The 27,758-nt window shown below is 36.9% G+C and overlaps 1 protein-coding gene across 2 annotated transcripts in view; it reads right to left on the minus strand.

The window, feature by feature from the left end:
- ARHGAP15 (Rho GTPase activating protein 15) overlaps positions 1–27,758 on the minus strand; it is a 319,740-nt gene that overhangs the window by 93,670 nt on the left and 198,312 nt on the right. For both annotated transcript variants that reach the window (XM_052676132.1, XM_052676133.1), the window contains exon 12: positions 10,183–10,260. In XM_052676132.1, the coding sequence (XP_052532092.1) occupies positions 10,183–10,260 (78 nt within the window). The remainder of the gene's footprint in view (positions 1–10,182; positions 10,261–27,758) is intronic.

Raw genomic sequence — 27,758 nt, forward strand, 5'->3', positions numbered from 1 at the left:
ATATATTTACCATAAAACAATTTACTACAGTTGAATTATATTAAAAATACCAGAAATTATACAAAGTAAGAACAATGCACACAGAATCACTGAGGGATTTCCAAAAGCATCATTATCAGCTCACCATTTGTCCACACCAAGAGGTCAACGTATTACCATAGAGATCTGGGACAAGAAATGAAGCTAATAAAAAAAAAAACACTAAAAAAAAAACAACACTTTGATCTTAAAAGATCTGAACAATCTTTGTTACTTTCACTGAGAACAGACACACTGCAGACTGAACAGTGTTAACATTCAGATGAGAACTGAAAACTCAAGCAAGAGCAATGCAACGTTCTCACTTTTAAGTCTCTGGTACTGTGGCTAACTTTGAAATTAAAATACAGTGTGACTAAGTATTTAAATTAATATATTTAATAAGCCCTACAATAATAAGTCTAAAGTGAAAAATAAGGCTTGGGGGAGAAGGAGAAAGGAATAATTTTTTTAATATTTGTAATACGTGTGTTTACAGAACAGCTGGGTATACTTTTTCTACACCAGGATTTTTAAAAGCTCACTGAAAAACACTTATTTTGCTCATTAGATGTGCATAATAATGTATATGGTACTTTTAAATAAAATAAATCCTATCATCTACTAATGAAAAAGACAGTGATACTGTCAAGATGATTCGACTCCTTTGCCAAAATTTATTGATCTAATATGTTTTTCTTAATGCTCCAAGACATCCCACCTTGCTTCTAGTTCCCAATCCCAAAAAGCAAGACTGCCAGCCTTGTGAGGGTCAATTCAGTACTCAGCCTTCTCTCAAATGGCACTAAATACCAATGATAAGATAACTGGATAAGATAAAATCCAAGATGTCCAAAGAATGTACTAAGGGAAGATGATTTCTAGGACTATCATAACTCACTCTTCCAAAAAATTCCAGAGTTGCACAATCACATTTTAAAGAAAAAGAAATACGGAAAAGACAAAAACCATTTCATTTTTAACTCATATAGAATGATGTGATTTGAGAGTTAAAAAAACTAATTTATTTACAGCAGGAATATATTACTAAGAAAGATTTTTACCCATCAATAAGACCAAACGAGACAGTCAATAAAAAAAGCCTATCCACTAGTGACAGTCAGTAAAAGAGCACAGGTTTCATCTTAAAAATAAAATTGGATTCCAAGGACTTTTTGAAGAGAGAGACTCCAGTTTTTCTCCTCTTCTTTTTCCCCCTTCCTCCCCTTAATTTTTTTTTTTTTTTACCCTAAAAGTTTTCCAGATGAGTCCTCTGTGTTGCTACCAGCACTCTTAGCTCTCACAGTCACTAAGAGAACTAACAGAGTTCACCAGTGAAACATATGACCAAAGCATGCTCTTGCTGCCTCCCTCCCCCAAATTACTCACTACATGCAACAGTTATACGTACCAAAGCATTTATGATTTTTCCCATTCTCAGCACACAGAAGACCCCAAGTAGAAAGTAAAATTCCATTGTGTGGTAGCTTCTCACCCCATGCCACTCTGCATATCCTTATGTAACATCCTCCCACATTCAATATCATACTTTCTGTTGCAAATCCTATTGCAAGTTCATATTTGTCGGCCAGCATTACACACAAACCACAGAATTATAGATAATTATCACATGGGAGAAATATATCCCAAGTATTAAGTCATCCCATGATTTGTAAGACACCACTCACAACCAATTCTAATTAGGAATTATGAAGCTGAGCTTCCAAGGACTTCCATCTCTTCGCAGCACAAGATCATCCCCTTGAAAATAATTTTGATGCCCTCTTCAGATAACATAAATATGACTGGCAACACCAGAGATTTTCTGCATTCTAAAAATTGCACAGTCAGTAGATTTTCCTGTCATGAATTCTAAGAAATTGTTAGTTAAAATATTTGCTTTCCCTCTTACTTCTGAGCCCTATGAAATGGCATTTCTCACGTTCTTTTTCCAGCAGCATTGTTATCAGTACAACAAAACCCCATAAAAGTCACTCTTGGCAATAACAGACATCCTCCCCAGCAAAAGCAAACCCTTGATGGAGTGTGCAACAGTACAGTCTTAAACAGTCTGCTTAAACAGTCCTTCCTGGGGGGTTATCACAAGAAATCCCTCAAACTTGTTGAATTAAAACTAAGCATAAAGCTATTGTGACGCAAATAGAGCTGTGGTTAGAAGAGAAAGAAAAACCATGTCTAAAATGCTTGATGGTACAATATATGCCATAAAATCCATGGTACGTCTGTGGCTGACCACATTAACCAAGTTCACTGTCTCTTCTCCCCCCCTTCTACCAACCTATTCATCACACTGTTGAAAAGAAAGCACATGACAGTGCTACTGGATAGGGGAAACCCTGCTGCATTGGGAAACTTAGACTTGCCAATCCAATTCTCTTCATTTTAAACATTGAGAATTAAACAGATTAGACTGGAAGAACAATATTCTACCTCTGCCATGTTTTGTGTATGTGTGCTTTAACCTGATGTATATTATTACCAAAAGAATGCCAACTTTATTTCAAAAATTTGCCTTTCCATTGGGTTAATTTAACTGGCTCACATTTACAAGCCAGTGTTTGGGTACTTTTTTTTTTTTTTTTTAAATTATTTCACACCTCTTTGAAAAGAGTAACTTTAGTGTGGAAACCACACCACCATTGAAAGTAAAAAGAAAATTCTCCATCTTAAAATAGACGTTAAATCACAGAGCAAAAAATGGAAATGGCCCACATCACTAATATGCACATAGCAGTTGGGAAATCAATTAATACAGGCTCAATTATAGTATTTTGTTGTCAGAGTTTTAAAGCTTGAGGGAAAATTAAATAAAAAAAATCCTTGGCTACAGCTTGGCATACGCAGGTCTTAACCTAGAAACAATCTGTTTTATAATTATTTCTGAAAATTGCTTCAGTCCATTTTATGTTCTTTGATTGCCTGCAAAGTGTGAAAAAGAAAGAAAAAAAACTATTTTTGACTCAAGGCTCTCAAAACATTTTGGTTCTTGGTGAGCAAATAACCCGGTTTGAGCCCAATATTTCCACTACAAACTCTGGAGCAGCATGCTGGCTTTCACACAGAGCCTAGCCACACAAAGAATGCTCACAGAAGCAAGGAAGGCTTCACTGCCTGGGACATGCATGGGCTTGAACACTGAAAAAGGCAGAACATGACTGAGGCTTACCAAGACACAGTCAGACATCTCCCCACGTACATGTTTATGTCTGAAAAATTCAATGCCTAACTTACTAAAACTCCTAAAAATGCAGAATACAGTGAGAAACCTCACTGATGCACGCACACAAGAAATTAAGGACTCAAAAATGGAAAATGATTGCAAGAGAGAGCCAATCCCTCCTATTTTTTTTCTCCAGTTTTAAAAATGAAGCATCTAATGATCCCATTGGAGCTTTGTGTCCAACAGGACCAGCACTGCCAGCTGCCTTTGAAATAGATGTTGTAACAATTGGACAAATCAATACAAAAGGAAAGGCATTACATCTAAGATACAATAACAGAAGGACTAGCACAATACAAAGGTGCTATAAAGGAAGAGAAGAAGACTGCTCACCGGTATCAGAATATTCCAGGTCTACAGAGGAAAGCTTCACCAAGAAAGAATCTCCAGAAAGAGAGCCTTCCCCAGTGGCAGTCAGCCCTTAAATGAGGTCTAAGAGAGCAGCAAGCAAGGCTGCACCCACTCTAATTACACACATCAATTGCCTTCACCTGTGCTCCCAGAGCTGACCAGGTCCTTTCCCCAGGTGCTCAATCAGTGGTTCAGGCTAGGACTCAGCTGTTCGCATACAGATGTACTGGGTCAGTGTGAACAGTTGGGTATTTCCTCACATGGGAGTTTACTTCTTTAAAGTATAATAGTAATAAAAAAAATAGGCTGCAAAAGGGAGCAGCTTCTCTTCCCAAGTCACTTGTACTTTTTAAAAAAATTTTCTTCCTCCCCACTCTCTCTTTTAAATGCTTGCTTCAAACCTCCCCAACCCATTTGTGTTGACCCAGCAGGGCTGTTCCAAAGGCAGTTTCAGTCCAGTTCTTGATAATCCAGGCTCAGATGTTTGGTCCCAGCAGGATTATTTCATCAGTAATACTTCAAATTATAATAATAATTAAAACCCCAACATTTTGTTTCCCTTTTCTCATAGTTCATTGATAAAGAACAGAACAGTAAGGTTGAAGAATCCTGCTGGTTAAAGGTATCATCCTTCGCTGCTCATATGGTCTGGGCTCTTACTTGTCAATTAGATTAATCCAAACCATTTTAGAACAATAAATACAAGTACAGATGGAATATAAGCATATTGAAGATTACTGTTTTTGACGGCTGTTGTTTATTAAATAAAAAATAACGTTGCGATGAGCATCTTGTTGATATTTCAAATGGAAAGGAAGAGTAAATAGGAATTAGACACTGCTTCAGAAAGAAAAACCAACAATCCTCCAAAACAGCGCATGTAATAAGAAGACACTGATTTTTACTTAGAATGCCACCTATGAGCTACCTTTAGAAACAGGATATGGCATCTATTAACTCAAAACACTAGACTAGGTATGTTGAAATCCATAAAATTTCCAATTACTGCTTCAGAATTTATTGTGCACATATGGAAAATAATACTTGTAAAAGAGAAAGGGGTTTGTGCCTGGTGCTGTCAATACTGTGAAGGATGGGGTGATTATAAAGCAAATTAACAATACTTTTAAATGTGCATTCACTTATCTTTCCAATTAAATCCTTGTTAAACAACTGCACAGACAGTAATGGTGCTTCTGCAAAGCACTGATCAAGACAGTTTTATTGTAATTTTTACTCTGTAACAATTAATCAAATAGGCATTTTCTTTATTATTAAATTATTTAGTTAATAAATATTCACAATCAATTCACATATTTGTGGTTTACATTTTACTTTTAATTTTTCTTTGGCTGAATTATAGTCTAGGGTAATTTTTATAGGGAGGGGAGAAAAAAAAACAAAAACCACCAACAAAAAAAACAGCAGAATCATTTAGTTTTGTCCAAATGTTATTTGTTAACTCAAGGTGATGTCAGGGAGGAGTACACCTCACCTTCTTTCCCCTTCCACATGGTCACAAATTCATACCTTCAGCTGTCCTTTCACATATTCCCTACAAGACGTGCCTCTCTTCAATATCAATCTCTAGGCTCTGTACAAATATATATGCTTTTACCCCTTTGGTACATAAGTACAGTAAGCGAGCAGTAAGAACGTGGTAATTGACCTTTGGATGGCACCCGGTGTTTTGCAGTTAACACATAAGGTATTGCAAATGAAATAACAGAATTCAAAGGTCTTCTGTACTGCAAATACCAAGCATTTTGCAAACAAAGCACAGGATATAAAGACAATTAGGAGCTCTCTTGTATTATGTATGAACCAACACTTGCTGAATGAACCAATAAGTATTGAAATTTGTATTTCTATGGTTAGTTTCCCTGAACATATATGCATTAGGATAGAATCTCAGTGTTTCAGCAACATCTTATGAACCCTTTATAGCTCCATTTTTTTCAGTTAATTTAGTACTCATGAAAATTGCTTGTTTGACAGTCCTAGAAATTGAGTGCCTTCCCAGCCACCCAGCAGACTGGTGCAGGAGGCAGACAGAGCCAAGGCCATTTTGTGATTCTGTGATTTCCTCAGGTCTCAGAGCTTCAAACAAAGAGGGAAATGGAGAACATGCTGGGACAGAGATGAGGAACAGGATAGGAAGGTCTTAGCTCATTATATAACATGTGCAGCAGTATGACAGAACAGAACAGAGCTGGGAGCACACCACAGCTTCACACTCTTCCATTCTGACACCCTTAGAAATTTGGAGCCTTGTATTTTTTCCTACTTTTCTCAAGCACTTTCTCTATCCCTGTTAACCTTCCTGAGCAGCTCACAAGCTCTCTTTTTGGAATACATCTGCCACCTGGCTCCGCTTTCATGTTGTGCTGCTGTCCTGATTACAGGCTTTCTCCCCAGGGACTTAATGAGCCTTAACACTCCTGAGTAGCCCCACCTGGGCCCAGAGCCTATCTCAGCCCCATCTTTTAGGCCACACCAATTGATAAGGTTAGTGACATTATTCTGCCCTGGAAATGTCACCATGTTCTGCATGGCTTAGCAGATCTATGGGTGGTACCTTATTCATTCTCCTATAGGTGTGAAATAGATGAACAGCCTTATAAACATCTGCGATGTTTATGGCACTTCACTAAAAAATCATCAAAAGTCTTCCAGATTTTACATTAAATCCCCAAGTAATTGCTAAGCAGTACCATATATACATTTCCAAGGTTGCAGTCGTTACGTGTATCAATATGAAAAGCATAAGAATGTTTATCTCTGACAATTAAACAAGCCTGTGCCATAGGTTTCCAGCTGGGAATATTAAATGACAGCTAATCTAGTTTCTAAAAACACAGTTCTTTCAGCACTTTGAGACAAAGAAAAGTATGACTGTCTCAATGTCACCAGTGGTCCAAGCAGCTTGTACTGCCTTGATTCACTGATTTGAAAAATGATGACTTAGAGTTTCAAAAGTGCTGAGGGATGTTATAGCCTGGTCCTCTTATGATCAACTGATCTTTTCAGCTCTTAATGGGAAAATAAATCACAGACAAAAGATAATCCTGTTGCACAGAAGCAAAAAAGGTGTGATGTCAAGAGACTTTTATAGAAAAAGAAAACTCCGTGAAAGGGTGAAAGTAAATAAGGTAGTTTGTTCTGCTGATGCTCTTGTTGGCAAGGTCAAAGCCCTTTTCGGGAGCTGCGTACCTCAAGAAATGAGAATGAAACAAACTGTATTCAGAGAATTTTAACAGTGAGCAGTAAAGATGTGAGGCATAGTTTTTCTTACAAACTCCTTCCAGCTCTCAAAAAATGTAGGATTGTAAGGCTTCTTTTAGATTTTTACTGTTCTTATTTCTTCTTTAATGATAAAGCTGTCAGTTGCTAGTTTGTTTTCCTTTCATAATCACTAGTTTTCTCTTAGTTCAGTTTTGATACTGCAAATGACATTAACTATATAGAAAAAGGAGCCAAATAAAGCTTTGCTATATTCTAATTAATGACTATTCTAATAAAAAGTACTTTGATATCGCAGTCAGCCTAGAGTCACTTCTATGATCTTTAATTTTCAATATGATACATACTATTTATATCCTATAAACGTAGGTGTAACACAATACCAGCACAAGCAGGAAGAAGACAGCCCATTAAGTATTTGGCCTGCATAAGAACTGATTGCACAGTCAATCTCTGCAATGTAAACAGGCTTTTTTAGAACATTTGTTTGCATTTATAATTAAATTAGACTTGCACTAAAACGAAGATTCTCTATTGGAATGTTAAGCAGAAAATCTGACAAAAAATACCGCTTCCCTCATTACTTTTGTGAGTCCATGAAACACTATTTGAAATTAGTGCTGTCCTCTGCATCAGGTGAGCGCTGGAGAGGGACATTGGGCTGTGCCACCATTGCCCACATTAAGTAAAACACACTCCCCTCATCTCCCCACGGAGGTACATGTTGCTTCTGAGCAGTATGTAGCTAATCCCCTGGAGGAAAGCTGATTAGATCCCTTCCTCTCTCAGCTCCGTATCCCTTTGTTGCCAAACCAACTCTCTGCACCTACAACATGCCACTGCTGCCTGATGGACCTCCCAGTTAATCTGTGGATCTGGCCATTCTGAAATCCATTTAGGGATTAGGAAGGACTATGAAGTGGGTATATATCTTCCAGTCAGCAGCCTAGAAGTCAGGGTAATATTAGCAGGATGCTAGCACACACACATCTATGTCTATAGAGCCACACCGTGACTTAATGGGCTGTTCCCTGCCTGCAGCTTCCTACCTAGCAGAGGGAAAGGATGCTATTCAAACAAATGAAACCATGGCCTGTGATTTTAAAGCCATTCTTTGTGCCTGAATTGTTTCTTGAATGTTCTGACTAACAGCTACTGGATTATTCTTTGGGGGCTGCAGTGCTCAACCCTCTCTTTTCCCCACATATGGTGGCCCTGAGGAATGCAAATGTGGCGTTAAAATTTACAGTGGTGCACCTTTGGCATGTCTGCCTGTCTACCTGAAGAAAGGCAAACTGCAGACCTGGCCACATATTTGTATAGCTGAGATTTTAAAGGACGTGTAAGGGAGCTCGGATGGATAATTTCGTTTCCCACTGAAAATCTATTTCATGATGATATAAAATGCATGACTGCCTTGGTTGTATCAACAAAGACTAACAAAAGAAACAATAATTACCACAACAGATAACAAGATAAAATAGTGCTCCAGGAGTACTATTTCTCCTTGAATTTTCTTTGGTCACTCAGTAGGTAGATTTACTGCGGTTGCCCTAAGTAGCCTGTGTCAGAGTGGTTTAATGTACCATTAACTTCACCTTTATATATTCATTTCTCACAGTGGTATAAACCAGAAGAAAAAGGTGCCTGGTACTTCTGCACTGCAAAAAGACATCTTAGGCTTCTGTCTTTTTTTACAGCATCATCCCATCTGTTTTAGGGGAAAATTTGAGTGGTAATGTTAACCTCAAGTACGTTAACCTTTGGATGCCATGAGACATGATAGACAGGACCATTATTTTTATGGCACATTTTTTTCCTGAGCAAAGATCCTGGGGAGTGAAGAAGGATAGAAAATCCTGGGTTTACTTCTCTGTCTCCAAACAAAATACAGTGCACAATTACTTGGAAGCCAAGGCAGACTTCATTATCGACACACAAATACCCAACAACTATAAATCTAAGGGAGCCCAAGAAACGAGTCAAAACCATGAGGCTGATGATTTATTCAGTCTCACTGAATTTACTGGCATAAATACTGTTTCCTCATAAAGTAGAGTTTGCCTGCCAGTTTGAGCCAAAGACAAGACTGCTCTGGAGCACCTTCATTACAAATGTAAATGCGGGTTTGAAAGTGAAAATCATTAAAATTTTGGGGTCAGAAGTCTTCGTATACGCCTAGTACAAAATTAGTTGAGGAAGTAATTCTCCAACTGTTACCGTCTTCCCGTGAGAAAACCCCAAAGCACCATCATATATATTGTACAATATTTAGCAGTTCTGGTAAAAGTTTTCAGGGAACGATAAAAGAGTGAAGGAAAGGTAGGAGAAAATGCTGCAGGAGCTTTGCATGTGTACTTGATTAACTCAGTAAGTGCATAAAGTCTTGAATGCAATTTAAGATTTGATTCTTTCCCTAATTTCTGAAAAGCTCCATTTGTTTTTCTCATTAAGTAGGATCAGGAGGTTCACTGTCATCAATGATATTTGCTAAGCTATTAAATGTGAATATGTTTAGTCTTTGCCAAGAGAAGTACACTGTTCAGACAGGTTGACGTATTTGTCATGTATCCTAATTAGCTACCAATAGCAGCTTCCACACCTGTAACATTATTTATTGATCAATTTTAGATTTATTTAGCTACATCTGTGATAACTGTTCTTTTGTATTTGCGGAAATATGTTCATTACACGTAGAGTCTGGGGCAATGCATTCATTAACTATAACCATAACACAATGGTTAGTTCTAATTTTGGTTCTTCAGTTCCCCAAACATTCATCTTTCCTCTTCTCATTTCCTGGGATCAATTATTTGCCTTATTGAAATCAGAGGTAAATCTTCCACTGACTCTGGCAGAGCTGGGATGCTAGTTTTAGCATTTCCTTTTCAGTTCTTTTCAGCACCTTATTCTCTTTGCCTGTTTTCCTTTGGATCTCTGTTCTATTTTTGGTTTTGTTTAACTTTCAACATCCAAACAATCTGCTATTTTTCCTTTTATTTTTTTTTTTTTCTCTTCACTTTGATTCTTTGGTTTCTACATATGCTTTGTTTTTGCCACCTTATTTCATTTATCCATTTCCTCTTTTTGTTTCTGTTTGTTTCTCATCTACTGTTTAACCAGTATTTTCCTCTGCTTACTACTCTGTTTTTCCTCTCTCCTAACTGACTGATTCCCTCTGTGTAATGTCTTTCTACCTTCCCTTTCCTCTCTTTTCCAAAACACAACTCATCATTCTATGCCACCAATGTATAGCAGATTCTGAAATTCTGTCATCTGAGACAGTTAAATACTAAACAAAACATTACCAGGGTGGAGGAATCACTTACCCTGATTGACAACAAATCGTAACTTCTGTATTGTTGCCAGATTGCCGCTAACTCTGTATATTCCATCAACTTCTAGACCTGAAAGAGAAACACACATTTCATTTTAAATCATATAAGTATTTTTCTTTGTACGTCTGTCAAGAAGCCAGAAGTGCCCTAACAAGTATGAAGAAGTGCAGAGCAGTAAATGACTGAAAAATAATCCACCTGACAAACACCAAAGTGCCTCCTTGCCTGATTATGACAACAATGAGAAATAAACGCAGTAGATTAGCTTAAGTGAATACACAATACCTGACTGTAATTATCTTGTAATTCTGTCAGCAGAATACATTTTGCAAAGGTATTTGAGTGTGACAGAAAAGGAAGAGTGGATTAGCTCTTGTGTTCATGGAATATGGTTATTTGGGATACAAATGACAGTGTGTTTGCCCTGCTGAAAAGTGGGGTGCTTCTCTTAATAGTGTATATTAACAGGGGAAGCTGCTCCGTCTGAGGCCTGAGTTTTTCAGACTTGAATATCTGAGGCTATGACCTTTCTGAAAATTAAGTGCTGCAATGCCCACTCTGAAATCGTGACGTGTGTAAGACTACACACAACTACAGCTTCTCTATTATATTCGTCATAGCAGATCGGACGAGTTTGAAACTAAAATTAAATATCCCAAATAGCACATGCCCTGGAGTACATTTTTTCATTAATATAGGCCATCCTTTTCAAGGACAACCTGACAGACTTGTTTCTCCCTGCATATCTACTCAAGGTTTATCTTTTAGGTGAAACTAGATGTCATACTCCCCTTTGTGACATATTATCTCCTACAGCAAGCACTGCTGATATGACTGTTTAAAATAGCACTTCCAGCCCTACTTGCATAGCTGTAGCATTTTAAAGCATGTGGGAACTGCTCTTCTTTCCTTGGAGAATTAGCTATTGTGCAAACAATGACCGAAATGACTACATGCTTAAGAACTGAAAACACAGAACTCTACGTTGTCAGTCTACATTTAAGACTTGCAAGTAAACAAGAAGTTAAGAGAACTTATACCAAGCTCAAGGTTTTTTTAAGGCTACTCATCACTTACAACAGAAGTTTTAATTAATCTTGGCAAACAATTTCAGAGAAAGCCTTCGTCTCGGAAAACGTTAATTTGTCAAAACAAAATGGTTTCAGGAAATATTTCAGTTCTGACAATGTGTCTAGTGGGAATATTTCCTTTTGCAGTTCAGGGTGAGGAAAAAAGAAAAAAATGAAAGTATAGGAACAAGTGAAAACAAGTCAAAATGTATCTCAGAAGCCCATTTGTAATTATGCTCAAATATGAGGGAGCTGAGGATCAAATAATCATTTAAAGACACCTGCAACATGCCTTGGCAGATGAGTGCCACAGCTTCAATGGACTTCAGTGCTTGGAGATATTCTTCACTGATTGTGAAGGATTTTAAAAAAAATAATAGCAATAGCAATTTTAAAATAAAGTGGTGAACTGGTTTTTTTTTTTTTTTTCTTTTTTTCTTTTTTTTTGTGGGGGGGGAGGGAGGGTGTTTTTGTTTCTGGCTCTTTTTACAAATTAGGGTTTTTATTTTATGTCCATAATACCAAGAGTACCCTGACTTTTTTAATATTTATTTTTCTTTTTTCCTTTTTTTTTTTTTTTTTTTTTTTAACAGTAAATAACCTATTTTAAAGAGGAATAGTGATTCCATATTATTCCATTTTTCATATTATGCACTGGTTATCAGTGCCTGTTATTAGACAATTTTCTACTGTGCACCTGTGGATGTCCTACAACATAATACTGAAAGTGATGATTCATTTCAGGAAGATCTCCTTTGGTTACAAAGGGATAAATAAAAAGTGTATTTAAAGGAATTCAAAAGGCATTGCTAAATGAGCAAATTTGGAGGTTATATATTCACTGGGTATATAACATATGACCCATTGGAAATTACTAAAATATTTAAATAATCAACTTTATCCTAAAATGGAAGAGTATGATTGTACCTTAGCAAGGAGAAAATGGGAGAGCAACTCCAAGTTTGGGAAAGTGGGACTCCTGTTGGTAAGGGATTAATATTTGAAATTGTAAAATTTGTCAATTGTAAAAAAATGTAAATTGAAATCTAAACCAGAAAGTAAAGAGGAAAAGAAAGTAAATGAACAAGCAAAAAGCCCCAGAACAGAACGCTAACTTTTGCTTGGATCTAACTCAACTTGATTCTCAATCTTCTGGGGTATATGGAAATGAAAGCAATACTTGTCACTGTGTGTGAAATAGCAATGTCTCACATTAATAGCATCAATTTGGAACAGCTCAACCCCCTCAGTATGAAACTACATAAATTATCCAGATCGAGTGAAAATGACAAACTATGTTGTAAATTGGAGGATATTACATCTTGCAAAATGATCTGGAGTATATAAGTGAATTATTATTGTTATAAATTTACTTTGGTCCAGAAATGAGTTCTGATTAGCATTTCATTTGGACAGTATGCAATATGGCAGAAAGAAAAAAATCCAAGAATATCAAACCAATTATAGTGTTCACGTGCCATCAACTTTCTGCTCCAAGAACTTTGAAAGTTAAGCCAAACCAAACCAATGTAAATCGGTGGATTTGGACATCCTTTTCACGACCACATTATCTTAGCTGGATTGTTAACAACTTATTTTGGAAATCCAATTAGGTACAAATAGGAGAGAGAGAGAGAGAGAATAAGAAAGAGAGAGAGATGACTTTAGAGTTCTAATGTCCTGATTCTGTGAGCAAATTTCAAAGAAAATTCACTTTTAAGGACACTTTTATCAAGGACAAAATCATCACTGCTCTCAGCGTTTTTTCATGGTGGGCTATAAATACTTAGGGAACAAGATGAAACAAAAGTCTTTCAGAGTTTTCTAACTGGTGTTGGCACTCAAGTATACTGGTAAAGAACGTTTCAGGAAAATTATTCATTGTAATAAAGTCCAACTTCTTGTTCACTATAAGCTGACCTTCTTATGCTTTGGAGTGGGTTTTATCAGAGATGAATTATTGGATTTTGCCCTCGAGGAGAAGAAATATTTTATTTGCCTTATATCACAAACTCCAACTTTGTTTTTGTTTGTTTTAATGAGGAACCTGAGAATAGCACGGACCCACAATTAGAGATGGCAGCCAAAATCTTGATAAAGACTTCAATATGTCCAGGCGTCTAAATCTTATAAAGGTATAAGAAATAAAACTTGTTCAACTTGTTCAAGAATACATCAGCTTGGCTCACTAACTATAGGCAAAGTAAAGCTTTTGTCAAAAGCTCACACAGGTTGTCTTGATGAGAAAGTTAAAAGGCAGCTGAATTCAGGTTTGATTGGAATTCACGAGCAGTCAATTTGATACACACTGAGCAAAACTGCACTGAAGGTCTTAGATGAATCCTTGTTGAGGAGCATTTCTTGCACACCTGTTTTTAGTCAAAACACAACTATTCACGCAGGTCAACATCAACTCCAATAGCAGCTTGACCAGGCAGTAGAGAAAGAGCACTAAATCCACAAGCAATGTAAGAGTTTAGGTGATGCATTTATCTACATACAAGTTTTAAAATGTTTGACTTTGATATTAGTTGAAGTTGTTCTGATATTTTATGAACTGCCTTGGATGAAATACTGTCATTAATTCTCATTCGGTGCAGAGAGTGAATCCCTCACCCAAATCACACTGCACTCTAAGATTAACGTATGTTTCAAAATATCTTAAAATTCAATATAAAAAGTAATTCTCTGTGTACATGCAGGTTTTTGTTTTTGTTTTTAATTTTTTCTTTTCTTTAAATAATAGTTAGACCTTGAAACATATAATCTTAAATGATACTAGGTAACTTCATGCATAGGAATCCACGAAACCTCCCCAATTAATGCATCCTGAGGTAGGTGTGGTCCCCTGGCCTGGTAAGAGTTTTATAAAAGAAACCATCGTGCTGGATTCAACAACAAAGCAAAGTACAAACTTGAAAAAAAGGCATTCTTTAGTTAGTCCTTTCATTTAAAATCAGTTATGTTCAGGGCAAAAATATTGTATTTCAAAGGAGCCTATTATGCCTTCCCATAAACAGAAAGATCATACGTTTTAAAACTAAAGTATCATTATGTAATCAAGCTGTTGTATTATAAACTATTTTGTGGGCTCAGATGCCCAGGGCTATCTTTACAAATATTTCAGAGGTCATTATCAGGGTATGTTCTCTTAAAACTCTAATTCTTTCCTCCTGTTTTCATATACATCTTGCCATAAATACCTGATTTATAAACATTTCTCAAAAGTTTACAAAGGGCATAGAAGTGAGGCATTAAGTCAGTTAAAGAGGCAGAAATGCATGAATGCAGCAAATACACCAACGACAAAATAATGTGACTGACGAGAGAATCACCACAAAACAGTGTGCAACAAAAGTAGTTTTATGAAAATATTAATATTTGTGCCATTAGAAGGCAAATCTTGAGGAGTACTAATGAATGAATTCAACATGTTAAAATTCAACCTTGAAAGCACTGCATCTGGATTAGGTTACAAAAGGTGCCTGAACTTTCAGGTGAATATAGGAGCTAAGAAAAATACTGGTTTTGTCTGACAGAAAGGAAATTGGAGAGGAAAATCATGAGAACAAAACAAATCTAAGTTGCACCACATAGAAGAATACAAAGGCATCAACAACAAACACGGAACACATATAAAGTGAAATGTGATGAAGAGGTGGTATGAGTGGAAGATGTCTTACTCAATAGACCCAGCATGCAGCTGGAGCAGCTCAGGTTGAAACAAGCACTAGCTCTGCTTGAACATGAGCATTTGTGCTCAACATGGCTTTCAGTGGCAGAAGAGTTATTCTGATACTGTAGAAGCAGTAAGTGGGATGCACTCGGAGACTGGCTAGACTGACCTCAGTCCCAGACAGTCTACTTAAATAATTTATTCATGACTCCATGAAGAAATAACTCAGAGCAAAATATAATTAATCATAATTAGCATGGTTTCGTGGAAATCAGGGTCTTGTCTAACAAACTATCATTTTGAAGGATTGGATTTTTGACAGATCTGAATGACAACAGTATTGAAATAGTATATTTGACTTTCCAAAATGCCTTTGACTCAGCACCACAAAGCATTTTGATTAAAGCACTTGCATTTTATGGAATTATCAGGGTATATTTTACATGGATTAAAAACAGGCTCAATGGTAGACCTCAAAATGTTGTAGTTAATAGAATTTATCAGTTAACAATGTCAAAACTGGAAGTTTGGATGAGTGGAGCTCTCAGTCCAGTGCCATCTAATGCCTCTATCAGAGATGTGAACAAAGATAACGAATTTCTGTTGGCATAGTAAGCAGATGACACAAGGATTAGGAAAGTATTAAATAATGATGAGGACAGGTTAAGTTACAGAAGGTCTGAACAGCAGTCTCACTCCAGTAAAATAAGTTTTCACATGGAAAGACGACTCCCAGCTCTCTGGGCAAATGTTGCAGAGGAGTTGGGAGTTTTTTTAAAATAATTAGTTGAATAGGATCTCCCTCTTCAGTATCTCAGCAAAGAGGGTTAATCTGATCCCTTGAATTACAGAAAGAGGAATATCAAACAGAAGCGGAGAAGAGATTGCACCCCTTCATGCGCTGTAAACAGAATCTCCACTCAAGCACTGCATTTGATATTCGGGTAAATAAAAGAAACATAACATACGTGCATGGTATTAAAGAAAAAGTGGAGAAGTTATTCTCTGTAGGTACTTTTCATGTCATTCACAGGTACTGGACTTACAGCTATGACTTATGACCTCAACACTGCTCACTGTGGGACCTGTGACAGGCAAGACCAAATTGAAAAGAGCATGAACAAGGCCTTTTTCTTCTTATTAGTTCAAGACTGCATCAGACCAGTAAAAAAAACAATGGTAACAGGGGAAAGAAAGGAGGGGAAATACAGACTAGTTCTTAACAAGCTAAGAAATGAGTCTATAAGAGGTGTCTGACATGAGGTTTAGTGAATCTCTTAGGGAAGTTAGCTAACGAGAAATAATCCTATGTTTGACTGCAATAGTATCAAGAAGATGAGGGGCATTCCTATGTAAAAAGAAAACCTCATTTTTTCTTGTGGTAATAAGTTCAAGATGCAATGAAAAAAGAAAAGCTTGACTAAGATCTTATTGTTTTCAAGACCCTGTAGAAGCTGTTTAATGGAAGCAATTACACCACTGCATATGAGCATTATGTACTGAGAATAAGTAACAAGTGAATATGACTGATGATATACTTTATTCTGTTTTATATCACTTGATGGTAGAATTTCTACGTGGATATTTATATACAGATAAATAAGGGTAGCAGCAGAGCTAAGAAAGTGCAATTTGAAGTAGCACACATTTCAATGCTGTGTGGGGCTGCCTCTTAATGCCTAAATCAAGCTCACTATGACTTCGTCTTCTCCTCTATTGTGTTGCTTTGTCTTTGTCATTCAAGAAGTTTATAACTTAACATTCCCAGGAACAACAAAATGTACTCTGAATGCTCATTGTAATAAGAAATAAAACTAAGCTTGGAAGCTACTCGTTTTGAATGAAACCATCAAACAGGCAGTGCCACTGTTCACTGTAATTTTGCCGTTATCTCCAATATATACTTTTGCCGTCCAGATAGTCCCACTTCTTGCAGCTAAACAAAGTGACCTCATTGTTTTCCACTGTATTTTCTTTTAAACATTGGCTGGGATGATTGAGATTCAGGAATGTGGGAAAATGGATTCCCAAGCCACGTCCATCCCCTTTAATTCTGAGCTGTAATTTTTGGCTTGGCTTGAATCACAGTCATCACATTTCAGTCTGAATCTCTCTGTAAAGTGATCTTTCTTAAACATTTCTTTCACTCATCATGGGATCAGAAACAAAGCCATTCTAGTCTTTCAGCGAAACACTTACAAACGTCTCTTTACAGCGACTCAGAAGAGCTGAATTTCCTTTAAAAATGTTTGAAAAAGAGGAGGTTTTCATTGCCTGATTGTCCTCTTTGTGAATCTTGTCATCTGTATGCCATGAGCTACAGCTATTTTAATCTGTTTTTGTTTGCAATCCATTTGGTGTCCGCCCAAGAAAATGCAGGTGATTCTAATTAACTTACTGCTGAAGATGTGGAAAAATCTCAATTGTGCTACAGAAAATTATACACTTAAAACCTTCCCGCTATTATTTATAACAGCTTATTAATGAAAATGATTACATGAATATATTTATCACCTGATTCATCTTTGTTCACTTTTTAAATCAATGAGGTTTATGCTAAAGGGAAAAAAATCCCTACCAAATACAGACTTCAAGTACACACATTGTTCACTGGTTTAAATGGAATGGCAGTATAAAAGAAAATGACACTGCCTTATTTGATGCAATGCAGTATAATGAATGTTTGGAAATATTCGTTCTCTCTGTAACACATTGGTGTTTAATTCCATGCTTTTTTTGTTTTGTTTTGTTTTCTATTTTAATACCACCTCCTTCACCCCTCCTATTTGTTGTCATTTACTGCAGTTATTATTTCTCATCCATGGGTTAGTCAGTCCATTCTGACCACTCTTACCTGCTTGATACTGTGGCAATATCATACTATGTGTTCTGATAGCAGGGAATTTCAGGTAGAAAGGTCTGAGTCCTTTTTTTGAGGATCAAAAGACATTAAACACTAGTACTGAGTTTTTTCTGCTGTTCCAGCTACTAATGGCAGTTTACCACCTTCCATTAGTTAGCATTTCTACTACTCTGTGCCATGCAATACGTGCTATTTGTATATATTTATATATGTGTAATAGTCTAACTTGAATGCAATGAGCATGTGTATAATACAGTTTAATTTAGGGAGAATGAAAGCCTGAATAAAGGTTATCATTTCAGGAGAAGCTGATGATGGAAAAACTCATTCAGTATGTGACATGTTTGGAACAGCTGGGGATGTAATGTTGAGTGGCGGGAGAAGAGAGCCAAGGTATTTTGTATGTTCAAGAAATATATACAACATTGCCATTTCTTACATCCCAGCTGTGCCTGTTAACTTCTGGAAACATGTAGAGCTAAGCAATAAAGCATACTTGACTGATATTTACTGCAGTGTGCATTATAAAACATTTTCTACTGCACATTATGATCTGAAAGAGTTAAGCAACATGAAAAATACAGGCACAAGATTATATCTGTCATGGATGAAAATACTACATTTATGCCTCATTGTAATCCATTCATTGGTTTATGGACCCCGAGCCCTTCAGGGAGTGTCACAACTCCACATGATACTGCTGAGAGCTGTATTTTGCTCTTGGATTTCTGATTTAGCTGAAAGAAGTTTGAAAACACATGTAGCCTGACAACTCCCCATTGGCTACGCAGCCGAGGAGGGTCAAGAGCATAAACTATTCCAGCAAAAGCCAGCTGTAACTTATGATCCCTAAACTGGCAAAAAATCTGCTCATTACAGACAGTAGCCTACAAGAAATTTATGCATTTTGTTAAATACTCCCACTTTGGTTAATCTGTGCTTCGTTTTGGGATCCATCATCACCAACATCACGCCTGTGTTTTTTGAGCAACATCTGAGTACTAAGGGAAATTGCACGTGGGGGGTCTATCTCTGTTCTTAGGACTATATAGGACTTTCCCTCAGGTCCACAGACATCAGTAGAAGCTGTGGTTAAAAGCTAAGGGACAGACACAATTCTCCAAACATCTCCTACTCCCAAAGCTGACTTTAAAGAGAATTTAGAGCGCAGTAGGGACAAATCTTTTCCCATCTTTCACAATAGTGAGAGATTAAATTAGAACTCAGTAATGTCACCTCCCCATCCTGACCAGTACTGCTGTTATTGGACTTTTAACGGTTGGAAGTGGAAGAACTGTACATTTGGGCACACATAATCTTCCGCCAAAATGGGTAAGGAGCTTACATTTTCTGGACCTTAGTACCTTTGCTTGGCAAAGAGTTTTTTTAAGGATAGTGACTGAGATATGAGACTTAGGATGGAATAGGGACATTTAGGATGGAAGTTGAAAGACACAGAAGATCTTTTTCCATCATTCCTTGCTTTTTAGATATAGTTGAGGGGTTCAGATATGCCCTGTGTTGTACCTTCTAATGGATCACGGCTATGCTCAGTTCAAGCTCAAATGTCTCAAAGTTGTTGTGTCCATGAATGAGTCCTGTAACCATTTGTGGGTACCTTCTGCAGCATTCGAATTGCAATGGCATTCGAATATGGAGTTTATTGACTGTAGTATAACAATAATTAAAGAAGAAACAGCAGCTAGACACTTGACAGTACTTGTTTCATTGCATAATACAGAAGGTTGAATATGTCTTGTATGGTCAGAAATTAGACCAGCTTAATTTTGGATTTCAAATGGGAGGACTGTGCTAGCAGAACTTTGCTCAAATAATGGCATTTGGTCTCTTGTGTGCATCAAATAACAGTATTTACTTTTTAATATAATACTCTAGGCATCTGTCTTTCTATTCAGTGTTTAAGTGGGAAAAAACATTTTAAAATGATATTCTTAAGGCTGTGGCACCCTATCAGACACCTTGGGTGTTACAAGCACATGCCTATGCAGGAACTCCGACTCTCTTGGAAGATAAATATAGATATGGCTATCTAACACCAACCGACTGAATTTTTAGCATTGCATATCTGACTAACATATAAGTGTGGTATTACAAAGGTGTGTGCATGTGTATGCATAGACAGTTTCTAATTTAATAATATATTTCCCAGTGTACCTCACATTTATAAAGACACACTAATGATTAATATCATGGGATTCCACTGAACTCTCTTACACCTTCTTTGGTATAAGAGCCTCTAGTTTACAACTTTCTTTGACAAGTGAGCAGCAAAAATCATATTCAGCAAATATGGCTTGACAAGAATGACTGAAACTGTGACACTAAGTAGCAGTAGTACACAAAAAAGGTAGAACATTTATTTTTACATGACTCAAGCCTTCCATGCTGACATCTTTTTCCATTGTTAACTCTTAGCTGCAGAACTCTAGTTTTGTATCTTATTTTTGCTATAATTCTGACTACAGTTACTGCTGTAAAGAGGCTCAGGTCACTTAAATGACTTCCTGCCTCCATTCCATTTGGGCAGAATCTGATCACCAAAGGAACATTTGGTAAAACATGTAGTCAGCACAACTATAGAAAACACAGAAATCCTGAACTGGGTTACAAACAGTGGTAAGTAACTTATAGAACCAGTGCATACCCCACTACTTTGACAGAAGCCATTCCATAGATCATGAAGAAATGCTTTTCTTTTTATAGTTTGACAAGCATGCTGGAGCATACTATATTAAAATAGTTCAAAACTCATATATGAATTCTTCAGGAGCTCCTGAAAAGAAACTGTTTATGTGCAATCTGAGGTGGAGCAAATTGCTTTCTGTTTTTGGGAAAAAGTAAACAAACAAACAAACAAACAAAAAACAATTGCAAGGAAACACAAAATAATACAAATAACTTTACTGAAACATATCTGAGACTTGCAAAGAATCAAGAAAAAGTATCAATTCTTAGAAGAAAAAAAACCTATTCAATAGGAATAAAATGCATTGCATATCTCCTCCTCTGAAGTAAAGGCATAAATATCAGCATCATTTGATATTTTCATGGAAGATAATTGTCTTAAAATTTGAAGCTACGGGAAGAATTTTTATTTAAATCCTTGCCTTTGTGTCTTAATTTTGAATGCAAAAAGGAATGACGTAAGGAAGGTGGAAATCCAATCTCAACCCTTTTATTAGGGTTCACACAGACCTTCTGGTGTTTCTGAGGGCTTGGAAAGGAGAAGTTGGCATATAGTGGTTTCCATATCTAATTTCCCTCTTTAGTCAAAATTCCAGTAAATATTAAAGACATTTACGATAGAGACAACCATGAGAGTTGCTCAGATTTGAACACAAACTCGTACTGTAAATTGCACTCTTTGTGTTTTCAGTGCATGACATACCAGAACAGAAAAATACAAGTAAAATAAAGGTAAGAAATGAAATCACCAGGAACAATTTCTGGTGTACAAATCCTGATTCTTTGCAAATGTCATTATATTGTGACTGTTTGCAAAATACCTAAACAAATCATGTCTTTGCTTAGTGAAGGCAGAAGGGTAACTAAGCAAAATGCTGCATTGCTTGGTCTACCAGTGTTGTGACAACAGCCCAGTTCACAGAGACAGGCATTAAATAAGCAGTTTGTGACCTCCTCTGTTTTTGTGATAAAGGAGGAAAACCTGGATGCCCAGTGACCACCCTTTCCAGAATCTGCCATCTTCCTCTTTGGGTTCCAGTCTGGCTTATGGGGTAGTTGTGTTAGAGAATTTGAATGCTCTTATTTTCAGTGGTAAATTAGCTAGGGTAGATGCTCAGCTATCTTAAAGTGAAAGCAGTTTTCATTAGATGTTCTATCTTATCTTCCCACTAAAGTTTATTAAAAATATGTGGCACCTGATAATTTCACAGTGAGTGACTGCTAAATTTCCCCTTCTCTGCCTCCCTGTCTCTCTCTCTCTCTCTCTCACACACACACATACAAACAGAGGAATGCTTCTCGACTGTCAAACTTCGTGCCAAGATTTTGTTCAATTTAATCTCAATCATATGAGTTAGAGGACTATGAAACAAAGTTTCTACCAAGTACGCTGACAGATTTTTAGTTCTAGTGACTCCACAGGGCATCTCTCAAAGTACAGTAAGAAACTTTTCTTATTAAAGATTTCTGAACTTACCCGTTTTCCATTTAAGACAACATGAGCAATATCACCATAAAGAACTCAACACTTGCTAACTGATACCATGCACTCATCAAAATTATTTCACTTCTAAGTAAACAAAGAGCTGTGGTACCTCCAACACCATTGTGTGGTTGCTGCTGGCACAGGAAAGCCATGCGGTGGCAGCCGCTTTGGTGCACTATGTCACGTAACCCCATGTCAGGACTGACAAATCGAAACGTACAGTTTGAAATAGTAGGGAAAACATTTCCTGGGAAGATGGGGTGAAGAGGCATAGAATAGCCTGACCCTTTCTTTTGAGGACTTTTTTTTTATTTTCTGGGCAAAGAGAACTTGAAGAGGATTCATCACTTTGCTGCTGTTTCAGGAGGTTTCACGGAGATGTTAAGAGCCTCAGTATCACCTTTAATGGTCCATAATATGAGTAACTGACCAAATTTTTGTTGCTTTTTTTTTTTCTTTTTTTTTTATATCCTGAGAGAAAATCTGCATATTTACATTTCAGATCCAAATACATTTACAGTGTTTCTACAAGTTTAAGACACTGATCCAACAAAACACTGCATAGAACATCAATTGACCATAAAATTGGAGTTACTCACTTTCATAAAGAGAAGTCTACTTTTGTTCTACTGAACTGTTCTCATGAATTATACAATGAAATTACTTATATTGTTTACTAAGTAGAGAAAACATGAGAAAGCAGTTCCTAGTAGCAATACTTGTATCCCCAGAATTAGAATTACTTCAAATGTATCATCTCTGTCACCAGAAAAACAAGGTGCATCGGACACACTGAGAACTGAATCAGTCTGTCTGGAAGTATTTGGGATAGAAGCACTGTGGTTCTGTTATGTTATAAAACAAAATGGCCACATTTTGCTCTCATTTACATCCATGTAATTCCACTGAAACCAGTGGGCATTGTCTGTCTGTGTGAAGACAAAAAGAAGTTGGTTTTCTATATAATTACATCCATGATCTGCGAGGATGCTGATTAAAATGAAACAATCTGCTGAGCGAATGCACAACCAGAGGTCTTTATATGACTTGTTGATTCCTGACGGGGGGGTCCTCATGCACTAGCAAATTTAGGGAAGATTCAGTTGCCAGATTGCTAGCAACGTCAACTTCATAAATTCAGAGAAGTAAAATATTTTAAAAAAAAAAACAACCCTTCACTTAAAGAAGAGAAACCATTACCATAACGTCTCCTTTTTAAGCTGCTCTTGCTTTGCCCTCTGCTTTGCTCCTGAAGCTTTCTGTTGATACAATTTCTCTCACTTAGGCATCCATCCCATTAGGCTGCTATATTATACGGTTAAAACATTGATGTAACACAAGCTGCTACAGCAAATAATTGAAGTAATAAAATACAACTGCAGCTATTTGCTCCCTTGAATTGCAGGCAGAAAAAAGAAGGCAGGATTTTTTAACTGACTCTGTCGTGTTGCACACAGACAGGAAAACTTTTTACCTCCTCCTTTATTGCAGTAACACTTTTTTTCTGAAAATCATAGTGAAGTTGTAGTAATTTTTTATATTTCTAACAGGAAAAGTAATTAGTCCACGGTGTGGAATTACCCTTTCATTATTTCCTTTAAAATTTAAGGAATGGAGATGCTGAAAGAATCTGAACATACAACTACCTTTTATTTATTTCCCCCTCCCCTCCCAAAAGAACTTAATGGACTTAAACGTTTTTACCTTGTGAACATCTCTAGGCCAGAATTATTTTGCCAAGTGTTTGCCCAAAGTGTTCCATTAATGGCTGAACTGCTAAGTCTGACTCAATGGGGTTTGCAGAGGAAATCTGCCAGATCCTTGCTTGTGAGGATACATGCAATGAACTGGGACATGATGCCTCACATCCTCAGCATTTCAGGAGGATAAGAGGGGATTTATTGTTATTTATTTACTTATCTATCTATTTAGTTCTTCTATGACTCAAAGGTGGATATCCTCAAGTGTGTGCTTCCTTTAATGTGAGCGGGAGGTACATCAGGACCTTCAAGTGCTTAGTGGCACAGAGTGAGCAGCAGTTACAGTCAGCTGGCTTTACATTTCTCTAGATTTTTTGTGTCTGCATGTACACGTCAACTATTTGATTTAGAAAGTGTATTAACATTATTTTAATATCAAAAAAATGTCGTTTGATTCTTTTTTGTTCCATAGGTTAAGTGTTTTCTTTTATTTATGATGTCTATTGAAAAAGATTTTATGAAAAATTCTGAAGACAAAATGCCCTGTTTCCTTCTACGTGTTCACTAATAGATATATTATACAATGCTAGAAAAAGGCAAAAGGCCAAACTCATCTCTGGTGTAATTCCAGTAAAAGCAATAAAATTACCCAAGGCATGAATTTGGCCCAGGCACTGCAGAAGTTACTCTGGTGCACACTGAGTGTCTGCTTGTTGTTACTGGCAAGGCTTGAAATACAAATTCCCCCTTTCTCATAGAAATGGATACATCTCCCTGGAACAGATCAATCAATGAAACAGGTATCAGGTAGCTATGACAGACACAGCAACTGGCTCAACTGCCTGTCTTTTTTATGGCTTCTTCTGAGTAGATGCTTTTGGAATTTTTATATTTATTTTCTCTTTTGTGTCTTGTCATCGCAAGGCTCTCTCTTTTTCTTTTTTTTTCTTTTCCTTTTTTTTTTTTTTCTGCTGTTGTCTCCTCTTCTCTAATTTGTCTTGTACACTCTTCCGTGATGTTTCCTGTTGACACTTCTCGATATTTTTCCTAACTCGGAATGTGGCTTTCTAGCAGACACAGAGGCCCCAGAGTGAATACCCGTCAGAGCCAATTCTGTCTTGGACCTTGCACAACGCTATTAACTAGCTCTTGCTCTAAGAAAGGTGGCTATAGTGGGATTGACTGAGCCTGAAGACAGAACGGGGCAGGGAAAGCTTGCCAATATGTTTGCATTAAATTCAACTGCTATTAATTCCAGCTCAGAAGAAGATGAAGAAAAACACAACAACACTTTAAATCACAAACTTACAAGGGCTTTTTTCAGTACTTGGTCATTTTCTCTTGCATTCATCTGTATGTTTAAGTTTGTGCTTGTTGGCCACTTTAAAGTAAACATAGTTCAATGCCCTCAGAAACAGTTTTCTTCAACCCACTAGAATTCCCCGGAAAAATGCTTTATCTGCTGAGCTGCTGGATACTTTTGTGTGTGTCTAATTTTTTTATCAGTTTTTTTTTACTCTTTTTTTTTTTTTTTTTAAATTCAGTGCTTACAAACGTTGAGAGCAGAAGTCTCCTTGGAACAAGATAGAATCATAAAAGACTTTAGGAATCTCATCACAAGCTAAAGAGTACAAATTGCACATTCTTCATGGAAGTATTAGCTTTTGGTGCGTGCCTGGATCCAAGTATAATAGATTATCCCAAAGTGGGAAAGAATGAACAGAACAAAATTAGCAGAACTGGGAGCTCAGATCATTTGATGGGGCAATATGATCTCTGTACTTTCAGGGTACTGAATGCTAAAGCCACTGGAAACAGTATGTAAAATTATATTACAGTAAGCAAGGAAGCATCTGTAGGCCTGGGAGAAGAAAAAGAGACTGGAAAATACCTTTCTAGAAGAAAATAAGTACAGAACATCAGTGAACGTGCTTGTAGGAAACAAACTACTATTCACGAACAATTTCTTATTCCGAGGGTAGAAATATGCAGTGTAAAATTTATGATAGAGAAAATACAAATAAAATACTTTTTCAATGGTTGTGCAGGGGCCAATTGCTACGGGAGAACAGTCCCACACTCAGGCAGAAGTATAAAGCTGCATTGTGACCAGGATGGATTTCCTGAGGCCGTCCTTCTCAACAAAATCTTGTTGGAACTTATTTTTCTTACCACCATCTGATGGGTTCAGTTTAATGGTGCTGGGAAATAGACCAGGAACACTGTATGGTTAATGGAAGCTCAATGATGATGGTGAATACACTCTGCCAAAACTACCCAGAATTCTCCAACTTCCTTCCTAGAGACTGGGAATTTTGGTACCAAATTGCTTAAGCTAAACACATGCTAGAAGATGAAATTGCTGAACACAAATCTAATAACATGGAGTATCAGAGTAGAGAAATACCTTGGCTGAACGGGCCTCGTGTCTTCTGTCATCCCCACCTCTCTCTAATAATCTACTCAGCACACCAGGCCAAAATGCATGATCCCACATGGGAGCCATCAGTGATCAGTGTTTGGAGGCGTTCTGGGATTTTTTTCAAGTTTCATGCCACTTTTTCTTCCATTAGAAAATGAGATACTGTTAAATTGTTCTACACTTTTTTTTTTCCTAGCTATATAAGTATATTCACAATACATTATGTTTTTAAAACTCATTTCCTCTTTTCTTAATTCCTTAAGATAAGCGAACCTCCCTATGTAAACTTTCTACCAGAATACTGACTACCTTTAAAGCAGTATGTGATTTAGAAGGTAATATTTCACTTTTTTTTTTTTTTTTTTTTTTAAATATAGATATTTAAAGTGCTTTTAGCTGCACTTTAGCATTTAGATTAAGAGATAAAACAGATGAAAGGACACAACCTTCTGTCACAGGGCAGAATGGCATTTGGGAGGTGAGATAGTTTAAAATACCTTTTTAATCTTCGTTTGTCTTCATGAAGATGACTGTATTTCTTTACTGCACTTCGTAAGATACTTTATCTTTGCTCAAGACATTTTCTTTCTCAAACACTAAAGATTCTGGTGTATGAGACTTTGAGTATTTGTGCAATCCTACAATAACATTATGCCTAATCAAATTGTAGTTAAGGCCAAACCGAGTATCTATTTTAGATGCTCTGAGGTGTCAAACTCTGGATGCATTTAAAAAAATCTGGTTTTCAACTTAAAACTTCTCTCACAACTGTGGCCTCTGAAGTCTGTGCACCCATCCATCCTCTCAGGGACTAATGGTCATTTCTGAAGCCTTGTTCAAGGACCCAACACAACCCAAGCAAAAGCCCTCCCCTCAGGATGAGCTCCCCACACTCTGGGGTTTTTGTCGCCGTTCTCATTGAACATGATTTGTTCACTGAAACTCACAGCAATGAAACCCTGTAAATAATAAACTGGCCAAACAGAGAAGATAACAAAAGGAAATAGTTAAGGTACTATAATAATTTTAGCCATTCTTTTTTCAGGTCACTATAATCTGCCCAAAGATAACTAATTGTTCAAAGTAAACATTCCACTCCAACCACAAAAGGAATCCATTACACAAACATATAATTCACAGTCATTTTTAGTGGGTTGTAAACAGTTTGGAATGAGCATAAAATGGGACAAAAATCAAAGTGAGCATTTAGAAATGAAAAAGTGTTTGCTACAAAAGGTCAGTCCCTTTACTTGGCAAACTATGTAGAAAAGCCTGGGAAAATGTTGAACACACAAGCAGTAAGGGAATTTTAAAGCCAACAACCTCCCTGTTTCTTTAAACAGACATCGGAACCTATAACTGGATCCTGTCAAACAAACGACAGCAAAAAAACATAACAGCTGCTAAGAAGTAAAGTTGAAAGATAAAGTTTTCTAAGCTAAGAACCTCCTCAGAAGTAGACTAAAGGTCTTCCTTAAATCTTTAAGCAAGGTTATGGATCCCAGGGTGGCTTTTAGGCATTGAATCAAATATGTAATTTTGTGTATCATTCCTGTCAGAGCATCCTGTGCTCCAAGAAAAGCAACAGAAAACAATGTCTGCAATGTCCAGCTTAGAACAAAAACTGTACCTGTAATCATGAGA

This window comes from Tympanuchus pallidicinctus, unplaced genomic scaffold (assembly GCF_026119805.1).
Source record: "Tympanuchus pallidicinctus isolate F22 unplaced genomic scaffold, pur_lepc_1.0 scaffold15, whole genome shotgun sequence".
NCBI lineage: Eukaryota > Metazoa > Chordata > Aves > Galliformes > Phasianidae > Tympanuchus > Tympanuchus pallidicinctus.